This window comes from Hibiscus syriacus, unplaced genomic scaffold, assembly GCF_006381635.1.
Source record: "Hibiscus syriacus cultivar Baekdansim isolate YM2019G1 unplaced genomic scaffold, ASM638163v2 tig00111689_pilon, whole genome shotgun sequence".
NCBI lineage: Eukaryota > Viridiplantae > Streptophyta > Magnoliopsida > Malvales > Malvaceae > Hibiscus > Hibiscus syriacus.
In genome coordinates this window covers 352384-368129 of record NW_024063154.1, presented here as the reverse complement: position 1 = coordinate 368129, position 15746 = coordinate 352384, and the positions used below count along the sequence as shown (strand labels likewise).

The window sequence follows — 15746 nt, the reverse complement described above, 5'->3', positions numbered from 1 at the left end:
TAAAAATTCCTATTAAAACTTACTTTTAGAAGTCTTGTATCATTTTTATCAAATACTCACCATTCTTTTGTATATTTGGTTAAATTCGTAAAGTAATATGTGAACTTAATACAGATATAAAAACAAATTCAGATTTTACAACAGATTTGCAAATCTATATCAGGAGAAACGTTGAGGCCAAGAAATGTGGGAGAAAGATCCTGAAGGATAGTCTTTGGACTTCAACTGCAGGCATCATGTAACAATTCTATCATCAGGGTGATTGTTGGAACATAAATAACCTGGAAAATAACATCCATACCAACCAAAATAGGCTAAATTTATTAAGTTCAAGGTACTAACTTCAAAGTACAAAAAAGTACATGCAACTTGAGGATATGAGAATACAATTGTATAGGGACAAAACCCACTACTTGACATTCAAACTAAAAGCTCAACACTAACACAACATCAAATGTTCTGAAAGCTGAAATCTCAAGTAAGAAAATTTTAGGCAGCTCCCTTTCCCTTCTTTTTCTGGATCTTTTTCATGTAGAATTCCAGCTCTTTGCCCTCCAAGATATGCCTGTAAAACCCATATGACATCATATTAAAATATGAGTGGTAATAGTTATTGTTAACTAATAACTACTTGTCCTGCATATTCAAATAGATTAGTGAATTGAAAAACTATTATGAGCTATCTAGTAAGAATTAACAGGTCAAACAAAGCAATTGTAGGTGCTGATGGTAAAAGGAAAGAGGTTAGGGAAATATGATATATGGCTTCTGTAGGAAGACATTTAAGAGATGTTATACCCGTCAGCACGGCCACACTGGCCAGGTCGTGAAGAAATGCAAGCCAGTAAACGACCACTACTGAATTGGTCCTCAATATGAGGGTCAAGCTTGCAACTCTGTTGACGCTTCTCCAGCTTCCTCAAGGCATGGTTGCTCTTCTTCACCTCTTCTGTAGCAGTTTCACCTTCTTATAGGCACACAGAGTGAAACAATTTAAACAGCAATATCCTCAGTTAAGGATTGAAAGAACAACGTCATTAGGCTTAAACTTAAGTCTTGACTCTTGCCTAAGGTATAACTTGGGTTGCTATAGAACTTCTATTTTGTAGGAGACCAAGTTCGAGAAGGTGCAGAAACCAACTGATACACTTACGATAGCATGATTGGATCAACCTATAATATGCACTGATAGCCCAAATAGTGAGGGCAAATCAGTTGCAACAAGAACAACTGTTCAAAGAAAAATAGCAACTTCCACGAAAAGCTAAAGAAAAACTAAAATCAGCACCTCACAAAAAAATAAATAAAGACGTAATAAAGTGGACAACAAGGTTCGGTTTCCAGATGATACAAAAATATTAAGAAAAAAACACAGGGCAGTGCATCGGTCTCCTCTTCATGGCCGTCAATATGACACGGGGTCTTGTAGAGCAAGGCATGGGCAGATATGGGCACGGTGTGGGTCTTGCTCTGGGGGGGCTGAAATTGGCAAGACCAATGCAGCTCAATTTTTTAGCTGCTGGTGTTCTTCATGTGGGAGCATGGGTGGCTGGATGGGGAGCAAACCTTTGCCTGGTCATGGGTGGTGCTTGGGTAGCAGGGTATGGGCGTTGCTGCTTGGTTGTCGTGCTTCACGGTGGGACTAGTGTTTTAATTTAATTTGGGTTTGATTTAAAGGTACTCTATACATTTAATTTGGATTTTTGATTGAATTTCAAAAAAAAATTATCCTAAATTTCTTGTAATTGTATTTTTATTTTTTAGATTTTTTTATAGTTCATATATTCATATTATAATGTATTGGTGATGGTTGATTAAAGGGAAAATTATTTATATATTTTAAATGTAATATAAGATTTTTGCAAGTTTAAATTCAAGTTTGAGTTCGAGCTTGAAAATTTTAGGCTCGCGAGTTTTCGAGTCGAGTCAAGCTTACATTTAAAGTTTTCGAGTTCGAGTCGAGCTCGCAAACTCGAGCTCGACTCGGTCGTTTACACCCTTAGCCACCAGTGGCACGCCTTTTGTGTATAGAATCACGAGAAATACCTATCAGGAAAAAAAGAATAAGAATTAAACCCATTAAGCAAGAAAGTTAATCAGAAAATTGCATGATTTAGAAGAGATCGATAAAAAATAACTAGAGGGATGAGAGTAGGGATGCACAAAGTCGGATTTAAATTCGACCCGGATCGGATAAAATCGATCCAGTTTTTTACCTAGCCAAAAAATCGGATTTTAAAAAATCAGTTCGGATCCTAACAGTTTGGAGGGCGGATGTGTAACCGATTTCGGTTTTAAAAAAACAGATTTTTAATCAGATAAAAAAACCGGTCGTCCAATTTTTCCCAAACCGGTTATATTAACAGCTAGTTTTAAACCCCAGACCAAATTTTTTGGGGATAAAAACCAGGTTTTTAATCCGATAAAAAACAGGTCATCCAATTTTTTCCAAACCGGGTTATACTATCCGATTTTAAAAAAATCCGATCGATTTAAAAATGATTTTTTCTAAATCCGGTTTCATATATTATTATGCAAAATCGAATATTCAAATTTTTTGTGCACATGAATACCCATTTTAGCTTAGGCAAAAGCTCAAGCCTTTTGCGGGAATTTTGTGCTCTGAGGTTCAAGGAAATGTTTACACAAAAGCCCTAATTTTGAAATTACTCTTGTGTCCTTTTAGGGTCTGGGTTTATGTTATGCAAAGGATAGATTATAGCCATTGGCCCAATAAAATGTTTGGATTTAGGGCTTAGTCCTTTAAGGAAATGATGGACGCTTTTAGTCTTTGAACTTGGTAACTTTTCTATTATGGTCCCTAAACTAATTTTTTTGTCCAACTTGTCCTTAGGATAGATTTTTTTTTTCATTTTTAATCTTATGATGACGTGAAACTCTGACACATGGGATGATTTCATAGTGATTCACTATCAAAATGACCAAAAGTCTAAGTTTAAATACTAATATGAACCAAACAAAAAGTTTAAGACCAAATTGAAAAAAATATTAAATTTAAAGACTAATATGAATCAAAAAAATTTAAGAAACAAGGTGAAAAAGTTCTCAAATTTAAGGCTTATTATTCGATCTGAAACACTATTACATTCCTTACTCTCAATTCCAATATGATAAAACAAAGTCTAATATCTATTTCTTATATATTAATCGTATTAATATCCATGCATGAGTATTGATGCCATGCTATGGGTGTCAATATTTCTCTTTGCGTATTGATACCAAAAAAATGTTTGAAGTCATTAATCCATATGATATTGATACATTTTCACGCGTATCGATATTCTCCTTAAGTATCGATATCAATTGTAGCCTTGAATTGACTTAAATGCCACAATATCAATACCATAATATTTATATCGATACCAAAGGAATAATATTAATAACCTATAAACATGGCATTGATACTCTCTTCTAAAAACCTAGATTTTTGTTTCATCAAGAATAATATCGATACAGTTTATCTAATATCTATACTCTAACTTAGAAATGTCTTGTTTTATCATATAATCTCATACAAATTCACTATAAACATTTGTTTTAAGGTCTAAGGTGATTATTAAAGCTTATGAACGTCAAAAAGAGTCACTATAAACCGTTTTTACACAAATGCAATGTCTAGATTTTATATAATGATGACCATGCACTAAAGTCGCCCAAAACATGCTTCAACACCCAATACAAGTACACAAACTAAATGTAATGAGCTACAAGTAGTATAAATGAGTTAAAAATGTGTTATGTTAGCTAACGGTAATAAAAAAATATCTCTTGCTCAACATAGAATCAATTTCTCATTGTTCTTAATTTTTTAGGTCTCACACAAATCTTTCAATAATAAAAGGTAACAAACATGATTCTAATATCATAATGATGACTTTTATCGTCTGTTTATCAAGAGTTTTTCAATGATTGTAACCCTTATGACTAAGTTATAACAAAAATGATTCAAATATCAAAATGATGAATTTTATCGTCTGTTTGTCAAGAATTTTTCGATGATTGTAGCCCCTATGACTAAGTTGTTATAAATAGAGTTCCATTTGAATGGACGAGAAGCACCAATATAGTTTTGAATAGCTTAAAACCTTGTTGATAGATGCTCTTATTTTGACTCAGTCATATTTTAAGAAGGGTTATGCCATCTTGAGCGACGCAATTTTTAGTGGATTCAGACATGTTCTCATATGAGAGGATAAGATATTAGTTTATGCTTCGAGGTAATTTAAGTTGTATGAGTAAAATTATGCTACTCATAATTTAGAGTTGACGATAGTGGTCTTCGCATCGAAGAATTGGAGGGAGTACCTTTATGGGAAGAAGTTATACATCTATATTAATCACACGATTCTCAAACACTTGTTCACGCAAAGAAAGTTGAATTTAAGGTATCATAGGTGGATTAAAATTGCTTAAAGACTATGATTGTATTGGGGTAAAAATAATGCAATGATCGATGCATTGAGTATAAAGTTGATGATCGACTTGAAAATGATGTTCGTTAGGTTGAGAATGAACAGAGATGGCGGTTTAAAATAATAGTAAACAAATAAAAGTAATACAAAAAAAATATTCAACTTCAATAATCAATCAGTGAGACCACGACAAGAAAAAAATAAATTAAGATCATAACAATATAAAATCATATCACATTTAAAAAATAAAAATCAATAGTAAAAAATTGATGGTGACCGATAGAAGAAAAAAAACCAATTTCGGAACCCATTAAAATGTGTAGTTCTGTTGTACGACAACTTTAATATAAGGTTAAGGAAAGATGTTATCGGAAATGTTAATTTCGCTAACTAATTTTCGGTAGAACCCAATATTAACATTTCTGGTAGAAAAGATAATGTTTTAGGTAGCGCTTTATCGGAAATGTTAAATATTTTAGATAGCGTCTAATATTAACATTTTCGGTAGAAAAAATAATATTTTAGGTATCGTTTTACTAGATATGTTAAAAAAAATAGCATTTCCGAAAATATCTTTCCTTAACTGTATATTAAAGATGTCGTATATGAGACATTCCATTAAAACAAACGAAAAGAAAAATTCATTTAGGAATCCTAACGTAAACAAACATTTTTTTACCAGATAAAATTCTTTAGTTTTATTAAAAAATAGAAAACTATTTAAATTACAATAAGAATTTATAACCACAATTTTAAACTCAAACAAATAATAAAAATGTTTTTCTATAATCATTAACATAAAAAATTAGTTACTTACGATCACATAAGAATTATATAAGGAAAATATTAAAAATCTAAATAAATAAACTCGAATAAAAACAAATATATATGTACCGACAAATAAACTACAAACGAATATCAAACTATTGAATGACCACCGATAAAATATAAATCAGAATCGATGAACATAAAAAAGCTATCCGTATTATTTATTAAATCTACGTTACTAAAACTATCCGTATTTTATTGAATTAAATGAGTAAATAAATGATGTTTTTAAAAAATAATGACCGATCAACATTGAGTAAATAAATGATGTTTTTTAAAAATAATGACCGATCAACATTTATTTTAAATCTACGTATTATAATTGGATATTATGTAGATTTTTTTTTAAAGTGTTGAGTCAGATTTCTGTGAACGAGGTAACGTGAGTTTACGACCCATGATAAAAATGTTTTACCCCGAAAATATATATAGTGACCGGAATATTATTTTTTAAAAATTTATGAGAAAAATAAAATAAACCACAAAGATAAGTGACCGTTCATGTAGTTTACTCTAAAAAACCCAGCTTGCCCAAAACGACTTCATGAAAACAAGGCCAAAGGATAAAAACGACGTAAATTTACTGTCTGTATTATATTAAATAGTGTTGGGGCATCTATATTTTTATCCCTTTACAATATTACATATCGAACAAGTATTTATTAACTTAATTTCTCTCCCCGATCTGCAATTTCTAAAGCAGCTTCTCTTCTCTCTTTAGATCTCGCCTTCCACAAATACCTTTACGACCCCCTCGGTTTAATTTTGATCCGCAGTTTCTTGAAAATCATCGTGTAGATCTTCAATGGCCTGCCACTGAAGGTGTACGCCTCTGAAAGCGACGCCGGTTAGTCTTATTTTTGTAGCTTTTTATTGCTTTGGGAAAGAATATTTTTTAGTCAAAGCTAAAGCTAATTTTGTGTAAAGGAAATTATAATTTGGATTAGTTGATTGAAATTCAGTTAGGGATGATTGTAAATTGAATCTCAACTGTTTTTTGTTTGAATTTGGATTAGCATATTGGATTAAAGGAGCTGGATTTTGTGGGATAGTAGGAATTGAATTGAATTTGATATTGTTAAACTGTGTATTACTGTTATGATGCAAATATTGAATGCTTAAAACTGAACAAAATTTTGATGAAATAAAGAAACCAAACGCTTTTCGGGTTCAATTATGTTATATGTGATCTTTAAATATTTTTTTTTAGGTATTTTCTATTTGGAAGTTAATTTATGAACTGGGATTATGCTTTTTTAAGATTTGCCTTAGACTCAAGGATTTGACTTTTTTTAATCTTTTTTGGGGGTTGTGTGTGGCCAAAAGGAGTGCAGGTTGAATCAGCGGTATTCTTAAATTTTGCTGTAGACTCGTGGAGGCCATTGTACTGTTTTTCCTGCTTTTTGTTGGATGCATGGAATTAATGAGTATGTGAATGTTTAATAAAAAAGTGAATTTGAAATATTTAGTTTTTCTAGGTGTTTATGGCTGCTGCTTGATTCTTGATAACAATCATTGGTGATGTCTGAAAATTTTTTGCCATTTTCTGGGTGATTCAGTTGAAATTTACTGGTCTTTCATTATTTTCTTTTGTGAAAGCTCACTATTGTGATATTCCATCTCCTGGCAGGCAGAGTTGTGAGAGTGTCTATTAATAACAAACGTAGTCATATTACTGATAAGAATGGGGACTGAAAACCCTGGTCGTCCAAATTTTCCCATGAGACCTTCCTTTACCCCTTTTGCTTCCGCTCCTCCAACTGTGAGACCTTTTTCACCACATGGTCCTGCAACAGGACCAGAAAGCAGCAATTTTAGACCTAGCCCGCCCGCTCGTTTTAGTGATCCATCAGTTCCTTCTCCACCCATAACATCTGTCCCACCTTCTGGGGTGCCTTATCAGCGATTTCCAACACCACCGTTTCCTTCAGCTGCCCAAGCACCCCCTAATCGTGCACCACCTGTGGGGCAGCCACCATTTCAACCTCCTGCAAGTCAAGTATCAGTGCCGCCACCTTCTTTTCGACCACAGACACAAGCACTGCCTGTGCCAATGGGATCTCCGCCACAAAATGCAAATTTCCCCCCATCCAGTATGAATGCTCCTCAACCTCCAACTGATTCATCGTTATCAGGGATTAGACCCAATTTCCAACAACCTTTTCCCGGATATCCAAGCAAGCAGCCTGCGGTTTTACAAGCATCGCCATCATTTCCTGCCCAGCAAGGAAGTTTTATGCCCTCCACCTGCATCGCCTTCTCCCTTTCCTAATCAGCAGGGAAGTTATGGTCCTCCTCCATCAGTAGCAGCTAACTTGGGCTACCAATCAAGGGACCAAATGCAACATCCAGGCTCTGCACCTCCTATTGGAGGTGTCCAAAGATTGACAGAAGATTTTAGTTCACTCGCTGTTGCATCTATTCCTGGAACAAATGATCCTGCACTTGATAATAGATCACTTCCTAGGCCGTTGGATGGTGATGTGGTGCCAAGTTCTTTCCTTGAGATGTATCCCATGAATTGCGATCCAAGATACCTACGGCTTACTACAAATGCTATACCAAATTCCCAGTCTTTAGTTTCAAGATGGCATTTGCCTCTTGGAGCAGTTGTTTGTCCTCTTGCAGAGGCTCCTGAAGGGGTAAGTATATGAAGAATCAATAATAATTTACTTCTAGGTGTTTAGTAACTGTATTTTCTTGAAGACTTATGTTTTTTTCCTGTTAATTATTGTTGTTTTATGTTCAGGAGGAAGTACCAGCAATTAATTTCTCTTCAACTGGTATTATTCGTTGTAGAAGATGTCGCACTTATGTGAATCCCTATGTCACGTTTACAGATGCTGGAAGAAAGTGGCGGTGTAACATTTGTTCTTTTCTAAATGATGGTAAACTCAATTGACATAGAAAGAAAAGATATAATTGAACGATTGAAAGTGCAATGAGTTCCATCAAGTGTTTCTAGTTGTGACAGATGTTGATGGCATCATTTCCCATGCTATACATTCTTTTGTCTTTTATCTGCATTTCTTTTGTTTTTGGAATGTCAAATATTGTTGGAGTGCAATGATGTTATTACTCACTCGTATAGATTTTTTGCAGTAAAATACATCGGTCTTCTGCTAGCTTGATTTAATGGGCATCTTTCCTAGCTTTACTCTTTAACTTTCTGAATTTACTGGTAAAGTGAATTGCATTTTGCACTTCTGATTTAATGATAGGTGTGGTATGGGGTTTCACATAATATGTTAACTAACTGTTCTTTATTAGGAATGTAATTTTTGTTTATTCTAAGTTTTCTTTCCTGGGTCGATCTCTTTAATAGTTAGAATACAAAGAATATGCTTATTTGGTTCAACTTCTATGTTCAGTTCCCGGAGAGTATTTTGCCAACTTGGATGCCACTGGCAGAAGAATTGATTTGGATCAGCGACCTGAGCTTATAAAAGGCAGTGTGGAATTTGTTGCACCAACTGAATACATGGTGCGGCCTCCAATGCCGCCACTGTACTTTTTTCTCATTGATGTTTCAATATCTGCAGTAAGAAGTGGTATGATTGAGGTAAGCATTTCCTTTAAAGCAGTTACTTGTTTTGCATAGTGTGTTGTAATAAAACATTGTGTTACACTAATAGTGATTTACAGAGGCAAAGTTTTGTAATTGTAACGTGAATTAAGAAGAGGTTTCTCTTTCTCTGATCAGCTACTGGTGCTCAATATTTGTTCAGATATTCTGTATAAAATGCTGGCTTGGGTTATCTAGTGTCTGTCTCATGTATTTTGTATGTTTCGAAAGTGATAGATAGGGGGCTTTGCCACAACTTGGTCTCAAATAAGTTTATAAAGTGAGGTTTGCAGAATCTTTTGCCTTGCCATGGAATCTATAGAGAGAAACATGGGTTAGCCTTGCTTCTTTATTACAGGGTTTGTTGGACATAGTAAAACTTATTTAGCTGATTGTTCATCCTGGTTGTTCTAGGCACTTTCTGATCGTAGTTTATTAAATTCTGGTGATAACATGTACCCTTGATAGGCCTTGCTGCTCATCTCTACCTTCTATTTTTCTCCTTACATTGTATATTCATTTAACTGTTTGTGTTGAATTACAACATATCTGTTAGGTTGTTGCTCAAACTATACGTTCGTGTTTGGATGAGCTGCCAGGCTTCCCCAGAACACAAATTGGATTCATTACTTATGATAGCACCATCCACTTTTACAATATGAAGGCAAGTGAATTCTTAGATCAGTGGAAATGTTTTTATTAGATGGGATTTTTCTCCATTTCGGCCCCTTCCATTATAACTTGTGTGTTTCCTGTCTTTGCAGTCATCTCTTACACAGCCTCAAATGATGGTGGTTTCTGATCTGGATGATATATTTGTGCCATTGCCGGATGATCTCCTTGTTAACTTGTCTGAATCTAAAAATGTGGTTGAAACATTCCTGGATAGTTTGCCCTCCATGTTTCAGGACAATGTGAACGTGGAATCTGCTTTTGGTCCTGCACTTAAGGCAGCATTCATGGTTATGGTATGTTTTATTTTTTCTTTTTAAAAAAGAAGAATGGTTATGATATGTTATTTTCTCTACCATTTCTACTGTTAGTCTTTACCAATGATAGCATTCTTTTTAGTTTCTTGCTGATGTTTGTCTTGTATATTGGTTGTTTGACCATCTATTTACGGCAGAGTCAACTTGGGGGAAAGCTGCTAATATTCCAGAACTCATTACCTTCCCTGGGAGTTGGGCGCTTGAAGTTGCGTGGGGATGATCTTCGAGTGTATGGAACTGATAAGGAGCATATATTAAGATTACCAGAAGATCCCTTCTACAAGCAAATGGCTGCTGATCTTACAAAGTACCAGATAGGGGTTAATATTTATGCCTTCAGTGACAAATACACCGACATAGCTTCGTTAGGTGAAAAAAACACTGTTCTTTTTTATATAGATGATGTAGATGTTTAGAAGAGCTTTTTAGTGATACTTGATGTCTCTTTTGTGAATTTCAATATAGGAACCCTGGCAAAATATACTGGAGGTCAAGTTTATTATTATCCAAGCTTCCAATCAGGCATTCATGGAGAAAAGCTGAGCCATGAATTAGCCAGAGATCTCACTAGGGAAACAGCCTGGGAAGCAGTTATGCGCATAAGATGTGGAAAAGGTCTGCAGATTCTTTCTATTTGTTGTTTATCCACGTGCAAGTGGATGCTATTAAGCCATAATCCCAATGTAGTTGGGTTAGCTACATGATTTTCCCCCCTTCCATCTATGTGCTGACATGGATTAATTCTAATATAAAACGCTGTTAATCTTTATTGTAACTTATGCTACATTTCCCCATGACTTTATGATACAAAGTAATTGATTAATGTTATTTGTTACTTCGCTCCAGGGATTCGGTTTACATCTTATCATGGAAACTTTATGCTGAGGTCCACAGATTTACTAGCACTTCCAGCGGTGGACTGTGATAAAGCATATGCAATGCAGTTATCCCTTGAGGAGACACTGCTGACAACTCAAACAGTATATTTCCAAGTTGCTTTATTGTATCCTTCAAGTGGTTCCTTTACTATATCAGTTTTAGTTTATTTGGTTATTCCCTTGTTTTCTGAAACTGCTACTTTTATAATCGGGAAAGGATATAGGTTATTGATGTTTCTTTAATAATTTAAAGATATACTGCATCTTGTGGAGAGAGGCGTATCAGAGTACATACAGCAGCTGCCCCTGTTGTTACTGATCTGGGGGAGATGTACCGACAGGCTGACACTGGTGCCATTGTTTCTTTGTTTTCTAGATTAGGTAAACTTAATCAAAATTCCCTTTGCAAGGAATTCTATTTGTTTTGTGGATTCTTATATTTTCTAACCAACTAGAAATTTTGCAGCAATTGAGAAAACTTTGACCAGTAAACTCGAAGATGCTAGAAATTCTTTGCAACTAAGGATCGTAAAAGCACTCAGAGAATACCGGAATCTATATTCTGTGCAGCATCGGTTGGGAGCTAGGATGATTTATCCAGAGTCTCTTAAGTTCTTATGTTTGTATGGATTAGCACTCTTTAAATCAGTACCTCTAAAAGGAGGATACGCGGATGTGCAGCTTGATGAACGCTGTGCAGCAGGTTTCACGATGATGGCATTACCTGTTAAAAAGTTATTGAAGCTTCTATATCCCAGCTTGATTCGAATTGATGAGTATCTTTTGAAGGTGAAATATTTTAAACATTTAAAATATTTCAGTAAGGATGTTGATCATGCAAACTGAACATCACTTCTGTCTCATATTTGCAGCCATCTGCTCAAGCTGACGGTTTCAAAAACATCATGAAGAGGCTGCCTTTGGTTGCAGAAAGCCTAGATTCAAGAGGCCTATATATATACGATGATGGTTTTCGCTTTGTTATTTGGTTTGGTAGAATGGTTTCTCCCGATATAGCTAAGAATTTACTCGGACCAGACTTTGCAGCCGAATTATCAAGGGTATGATCTCTTGTTGATGAAGCTATGTTCATATAGTTTCAAGTTTGTTGAATATTATTGCTTGTTCCGTTCTAGTGACCATTTGATGTGTAAAGCTTGATATCATTGTTGGTATTCAGCATATACAAGATTTGCTTCAAATGCTGGCCATGATAAATGTTATTTGAAGTTAATCTGCTTGACTGTTCCTTTGACCTTGCCATGGCATGCCCCGTGATAGTACTAAACTGGTGGTTCATGTTGTCTGTTTAATCAGGTGGCGCTTACCGAGCATGATAATGAAATGTCGAGAAGGCTGATGAAGATATTGAAGAAACTAAGAGAGAGTGATCCTTCATATTATCAGCTTCCTTATCTCGTAAGACAAGGTGAACAACCCAGGGAAGGTTTACTGCTGCTTGTTAATCTTATTGAGGACCAGATGGGTGGTACCACTGGTTATGCCGATTGGATAACGCAAATACAGCGACAAGTCCAGCAAAACTGATGATACACAGGTAAGTACATTTCATCGAGTCTGAGAACTTAAGAATATGTTATGAACTCAGTTTCTTAATGATATGAACTCAAGTAATTAAGTTGTATTCCATTGAAGAACAAGAAATTACAGCAAATAGAGAAGATAAAATGAGAAATATGAGGGAAGAACAGAGAGAAAACTAGAAAGGGAGAGAGTAACAGATTATAACAATATTTCATGCCCTTCCTTCATTGACTCCACTATATTTTATAGCTAGTTACCGTAACCAACAAAGCCTTGGAATGTTGATCTGTCAATAATTGATAGGATTGCTGAGTTGGCATAGATTCTTGGTCATAACAATACCCCCTCTCTTGGAGAAGAACCTGTCCTCAAGGTTCGAAGAAGATGTTGAACACAATTTTTTTCCAACAAATATAGTGGAGTGACTTCTGTTGATGAACTTCATCATTGAATCCCTTAAGTTTAAATTCTTCTCTACTTCTCGAACTTGGGTTGGGGTAACCTTTCCCTTGCCAGGAATCATACCAATAACACGAGTCAGAGAACTCATCCGAGTAATTGCATTAGTCTGCTTTAGGACATAATTGAAGTAAAACTTTGTACTCCGGATCTTTTGCAATTTTTCAGCATCTTCTTGGCATATAACTTCTTGTGCCTTCTCAACCAATGAAAAACATCTCCCTCCCCGAGAGGCGTCCAACCATTTGATCTAAATACAAAAGTTTAAGGTCCTCCATGTGCTCTCCATATCCTGCAAGTTTGATTGGCTTCTCGGACACCTCTTTATCACTCAAAGATGCATCATCTCTAGAACCTCTATCTAGCTTTGTTAAAATGGCACCTACAATCCCTTTCTCAACATTGAATGTCGTGACTAATGCAACTTCTTGGCCAGTCATTGTATTCACAACGAACAAAACTTTTGTGGGTTCGACATTTTCTTCACTTCTTGCATCTCAACCACCATTTCTTTATTTATCAGGAGCCATCTTGCAATGTCCATCCACAATATCTTCAATGATATAGTCTAATTCTAGAGGCATTAATTCTGGCGGCATTTTGGAGGCTTTGATCTCGGAGGCATTAATCGATAGAATTCGGCTACAAAGTTAGTTTCGCTCATTCGTCGTAACGTTAGACGACCAGTTTGAACAACCTTATAAATGCCATACGGCACCAACAATCTCTGCAATGTAACTAACCTGTCTAGTCCTCCCATCAACTCGAGAATAATTGTGTGATTAGGAACATCAACAACCTTGGCTTTAAATATGTAGGTAATGTTAAGGACATCTTGTCGAGCAGCAACATTCACAAAATCTTTGTTACATCAATTCTCGTTCAGCCAATGGCAACTGGTTGCCATCTTGTACCTCGTGAATGTCCACAAGCTTATCGAGTTGTATCACCAACTTACTAATTGATTCATCAGTATCAGGGACAAATGTTGTTATGCGGGATAGTCTCTCTGTTTCAGCATGCCCGAAAGCCAAGCTAATATTGTTAAAAACTCTGAAAACACATTTATACTCGTAGATAAAGTGAGATTGAAGTCTACTTTTCCAGGCTGGTGCACCAAATTTTGAGAACACAAATTCAATACCTCTTCTCCCATCACTTTTATCAACTCATCATGTACAATTTTAAATAATTGTTGATTCGGGCTCACCCCTTGAAATAAAACAACTCCCACAACCAGGTCACTTATAGCTTGGACAACTTGTCTAATGACAAGACTCGCATATGCTTCAAAAAGTGCTCTTCTAATGTCACACATTGGTCCCATAATATTTTCATTTGTCAAACCTCATCTCTTTTAAGTTTGATCCAAGCAACTTCTAGGCCACTTGTCAGTTGACCAAACATTTCAGCTCTCACAACCGCTCGTGTTTCTTTTTGGAAAAAATTTCGATTGCGACGAAGGCCAAGCCATAACTTTCGATTTGGTTGTAACTTGTCAAACACCAAATCGCTTGTTACATTTATGTAATGCTTGACATCATGAACTTCGAAACTTCTAATGAATTGAGTCACACTCTTTCCCATTAACAAAAGCCTAAACTTAGAAGGACCATCAATCTTAATCAACACTTTCACATGAGTAAGATGCAATAAATGATTCCTTTTTAAGCTTTTTCCAAGCATGAATAGTTAGAAATATCAAATTCCTAACAAATAACCCCTTATATGTAATACCTAAAAGCTGTAATTTATTCCCGAAATCAGCAACGTGCGGTGTACACAACATCAAAGAGTATAATCCCAGATATTTGGCAGTATGGAAATTGAATTCAAAGCGAAGGTTTTTTGCACTTACTGCCATTGACAGGATTCAGAATGCCAATTACATGAAGATTCCCAATTTTCTTCGATGGTTGCTCTTGTATTTTAATATTCTGATCTTGAACATCATTTTCTGTTGTCTCGACGGGTTTAGATGAACCTATGATTTCCTGATATCACTTGAAAAATTAAGTCTATCCCTGCTTTGGTTTGTTTGGTCTTCAACATCATTTTCCTTTGGTGTTGACAAATCGTCGAACACTTGGGGGATCTTTGTGCTTGAATTGTCTTGCTTAGTAACAAGTTTACCTGGCAGTCCCAAATGCAATGATATGATTTCCAATTGACGTTCCACTATTTAAGTGTTTGTGGATCTCATCGTTCACCTGTTTCTGCTGCTCAGCATGAGCTTGAAGAGATCCCAATAGTTGTTCGTGACGAGCGACAGTCTTCTGCAGAGTTTTAATGGACTTTGTTTCCTTCACCATAGTTCAGCCTCTCAACGAAAGCACCAAATGTTATGAACTCAGTTTCTTAATGATATGAACTCAAGTAATTAAGTTGTATTCCATTGAAGAACAAGAAATTACAGCAAATAGAGAAGATAAAATGAGAAATATGAGGGAAGAACAGAGAGAAAACTAGAAAGGGAGAGAGTAACAGATTATAACAATATTTCATGCCCTTCCTTCATTGACTCCACTATTTTATAGCTAGTTACCGTAACCAACAAAGCCTTGGAATGTTGATCTGTCAATAATTGATAGGATTGCTGAGTTGGCATAGATTCTTGGGTCATAACAGAATAACTATGCTCCTTTAGTTGGGGATAATTTTTAAATCTAGTTTTAGGTGGACAAAAGCTGTTTCTCGAGTTGGGTTGTTGTTTAGTCCCTCTTGGTCTCGGTGTTAACGGACAGGCTTCATTTTTATGTGGGAATACTTGAAACGCATCAGATTTGCTTTTGATTCTACAGATCATTGTGGTATGTCGCTGGCTGGCTGTTGGAGTTGAACGGATGGATCCAATCAGCCCGAAGATTTGGAGGAAACAATTTTTTGTTCATTACAAAATAAGTAGGGAGAAAAAACCTGTGGTTCTAGGTTGAGAATTTATGTTGAAAGCCAAGTATTGTACGTGACTGTTAAAATTATTGCCTTGCAAATTTTGGTTTTGAAAAAAAAGGTGTGAACAACTCATAAATGTGTTTTAGTAATACTCTGG

At 35.5% G+C, this 15746-nt stretch overlaps 1 protein-coding gene, 1 long non-coding RNA gene and 2 pseudogenes across 2 annotated transcripts; 1 reads left to right on the top strand and 3 right to left on the bottom strand.

Annotated features, from left to right (window-relative positions):
• Positions 1-291: 291 nt before the first annotated feature.
• Positions 292-968, bottom strand: LOC120167544 (40S ribosomal protein S8-like; the record flags this gene model as incomplete). Its single annotated transcript, XM_039176532.1, has 2 exons — positions 292-565; positions 799-968. Coding segments are annotated over 2 exons (246 nt in total), but the record flags the coding sequence as incomplete, so codon positions are not given.
• Positions 969-2002: 1034 nt separating this feature from the next.
• LOC120167547 lies at positions 2003-2626 on the bottom strand. Its single transcript, XR_005520057.1, has 2 exons — positions 2574-2626; positions 2003-2046 (listed from the first exon to the last, which is right to left on the bottom strand). It is a non-coding gene; the product is annotated as an uncharacterized LOC120167547 (long non-coding RNA).
• A 3303-nt stretch (positions 2627-5929) lies between these two features.
• On the top strand, positions 5930-15682 carry LOC120167536 (annotated as a pseudogene).
• Positions 12528-15009, bottom strand: LOC120167608 (annotated as a pseudogene).
• Positions 15683-15746: the final 64 nt, after the last annotated feature.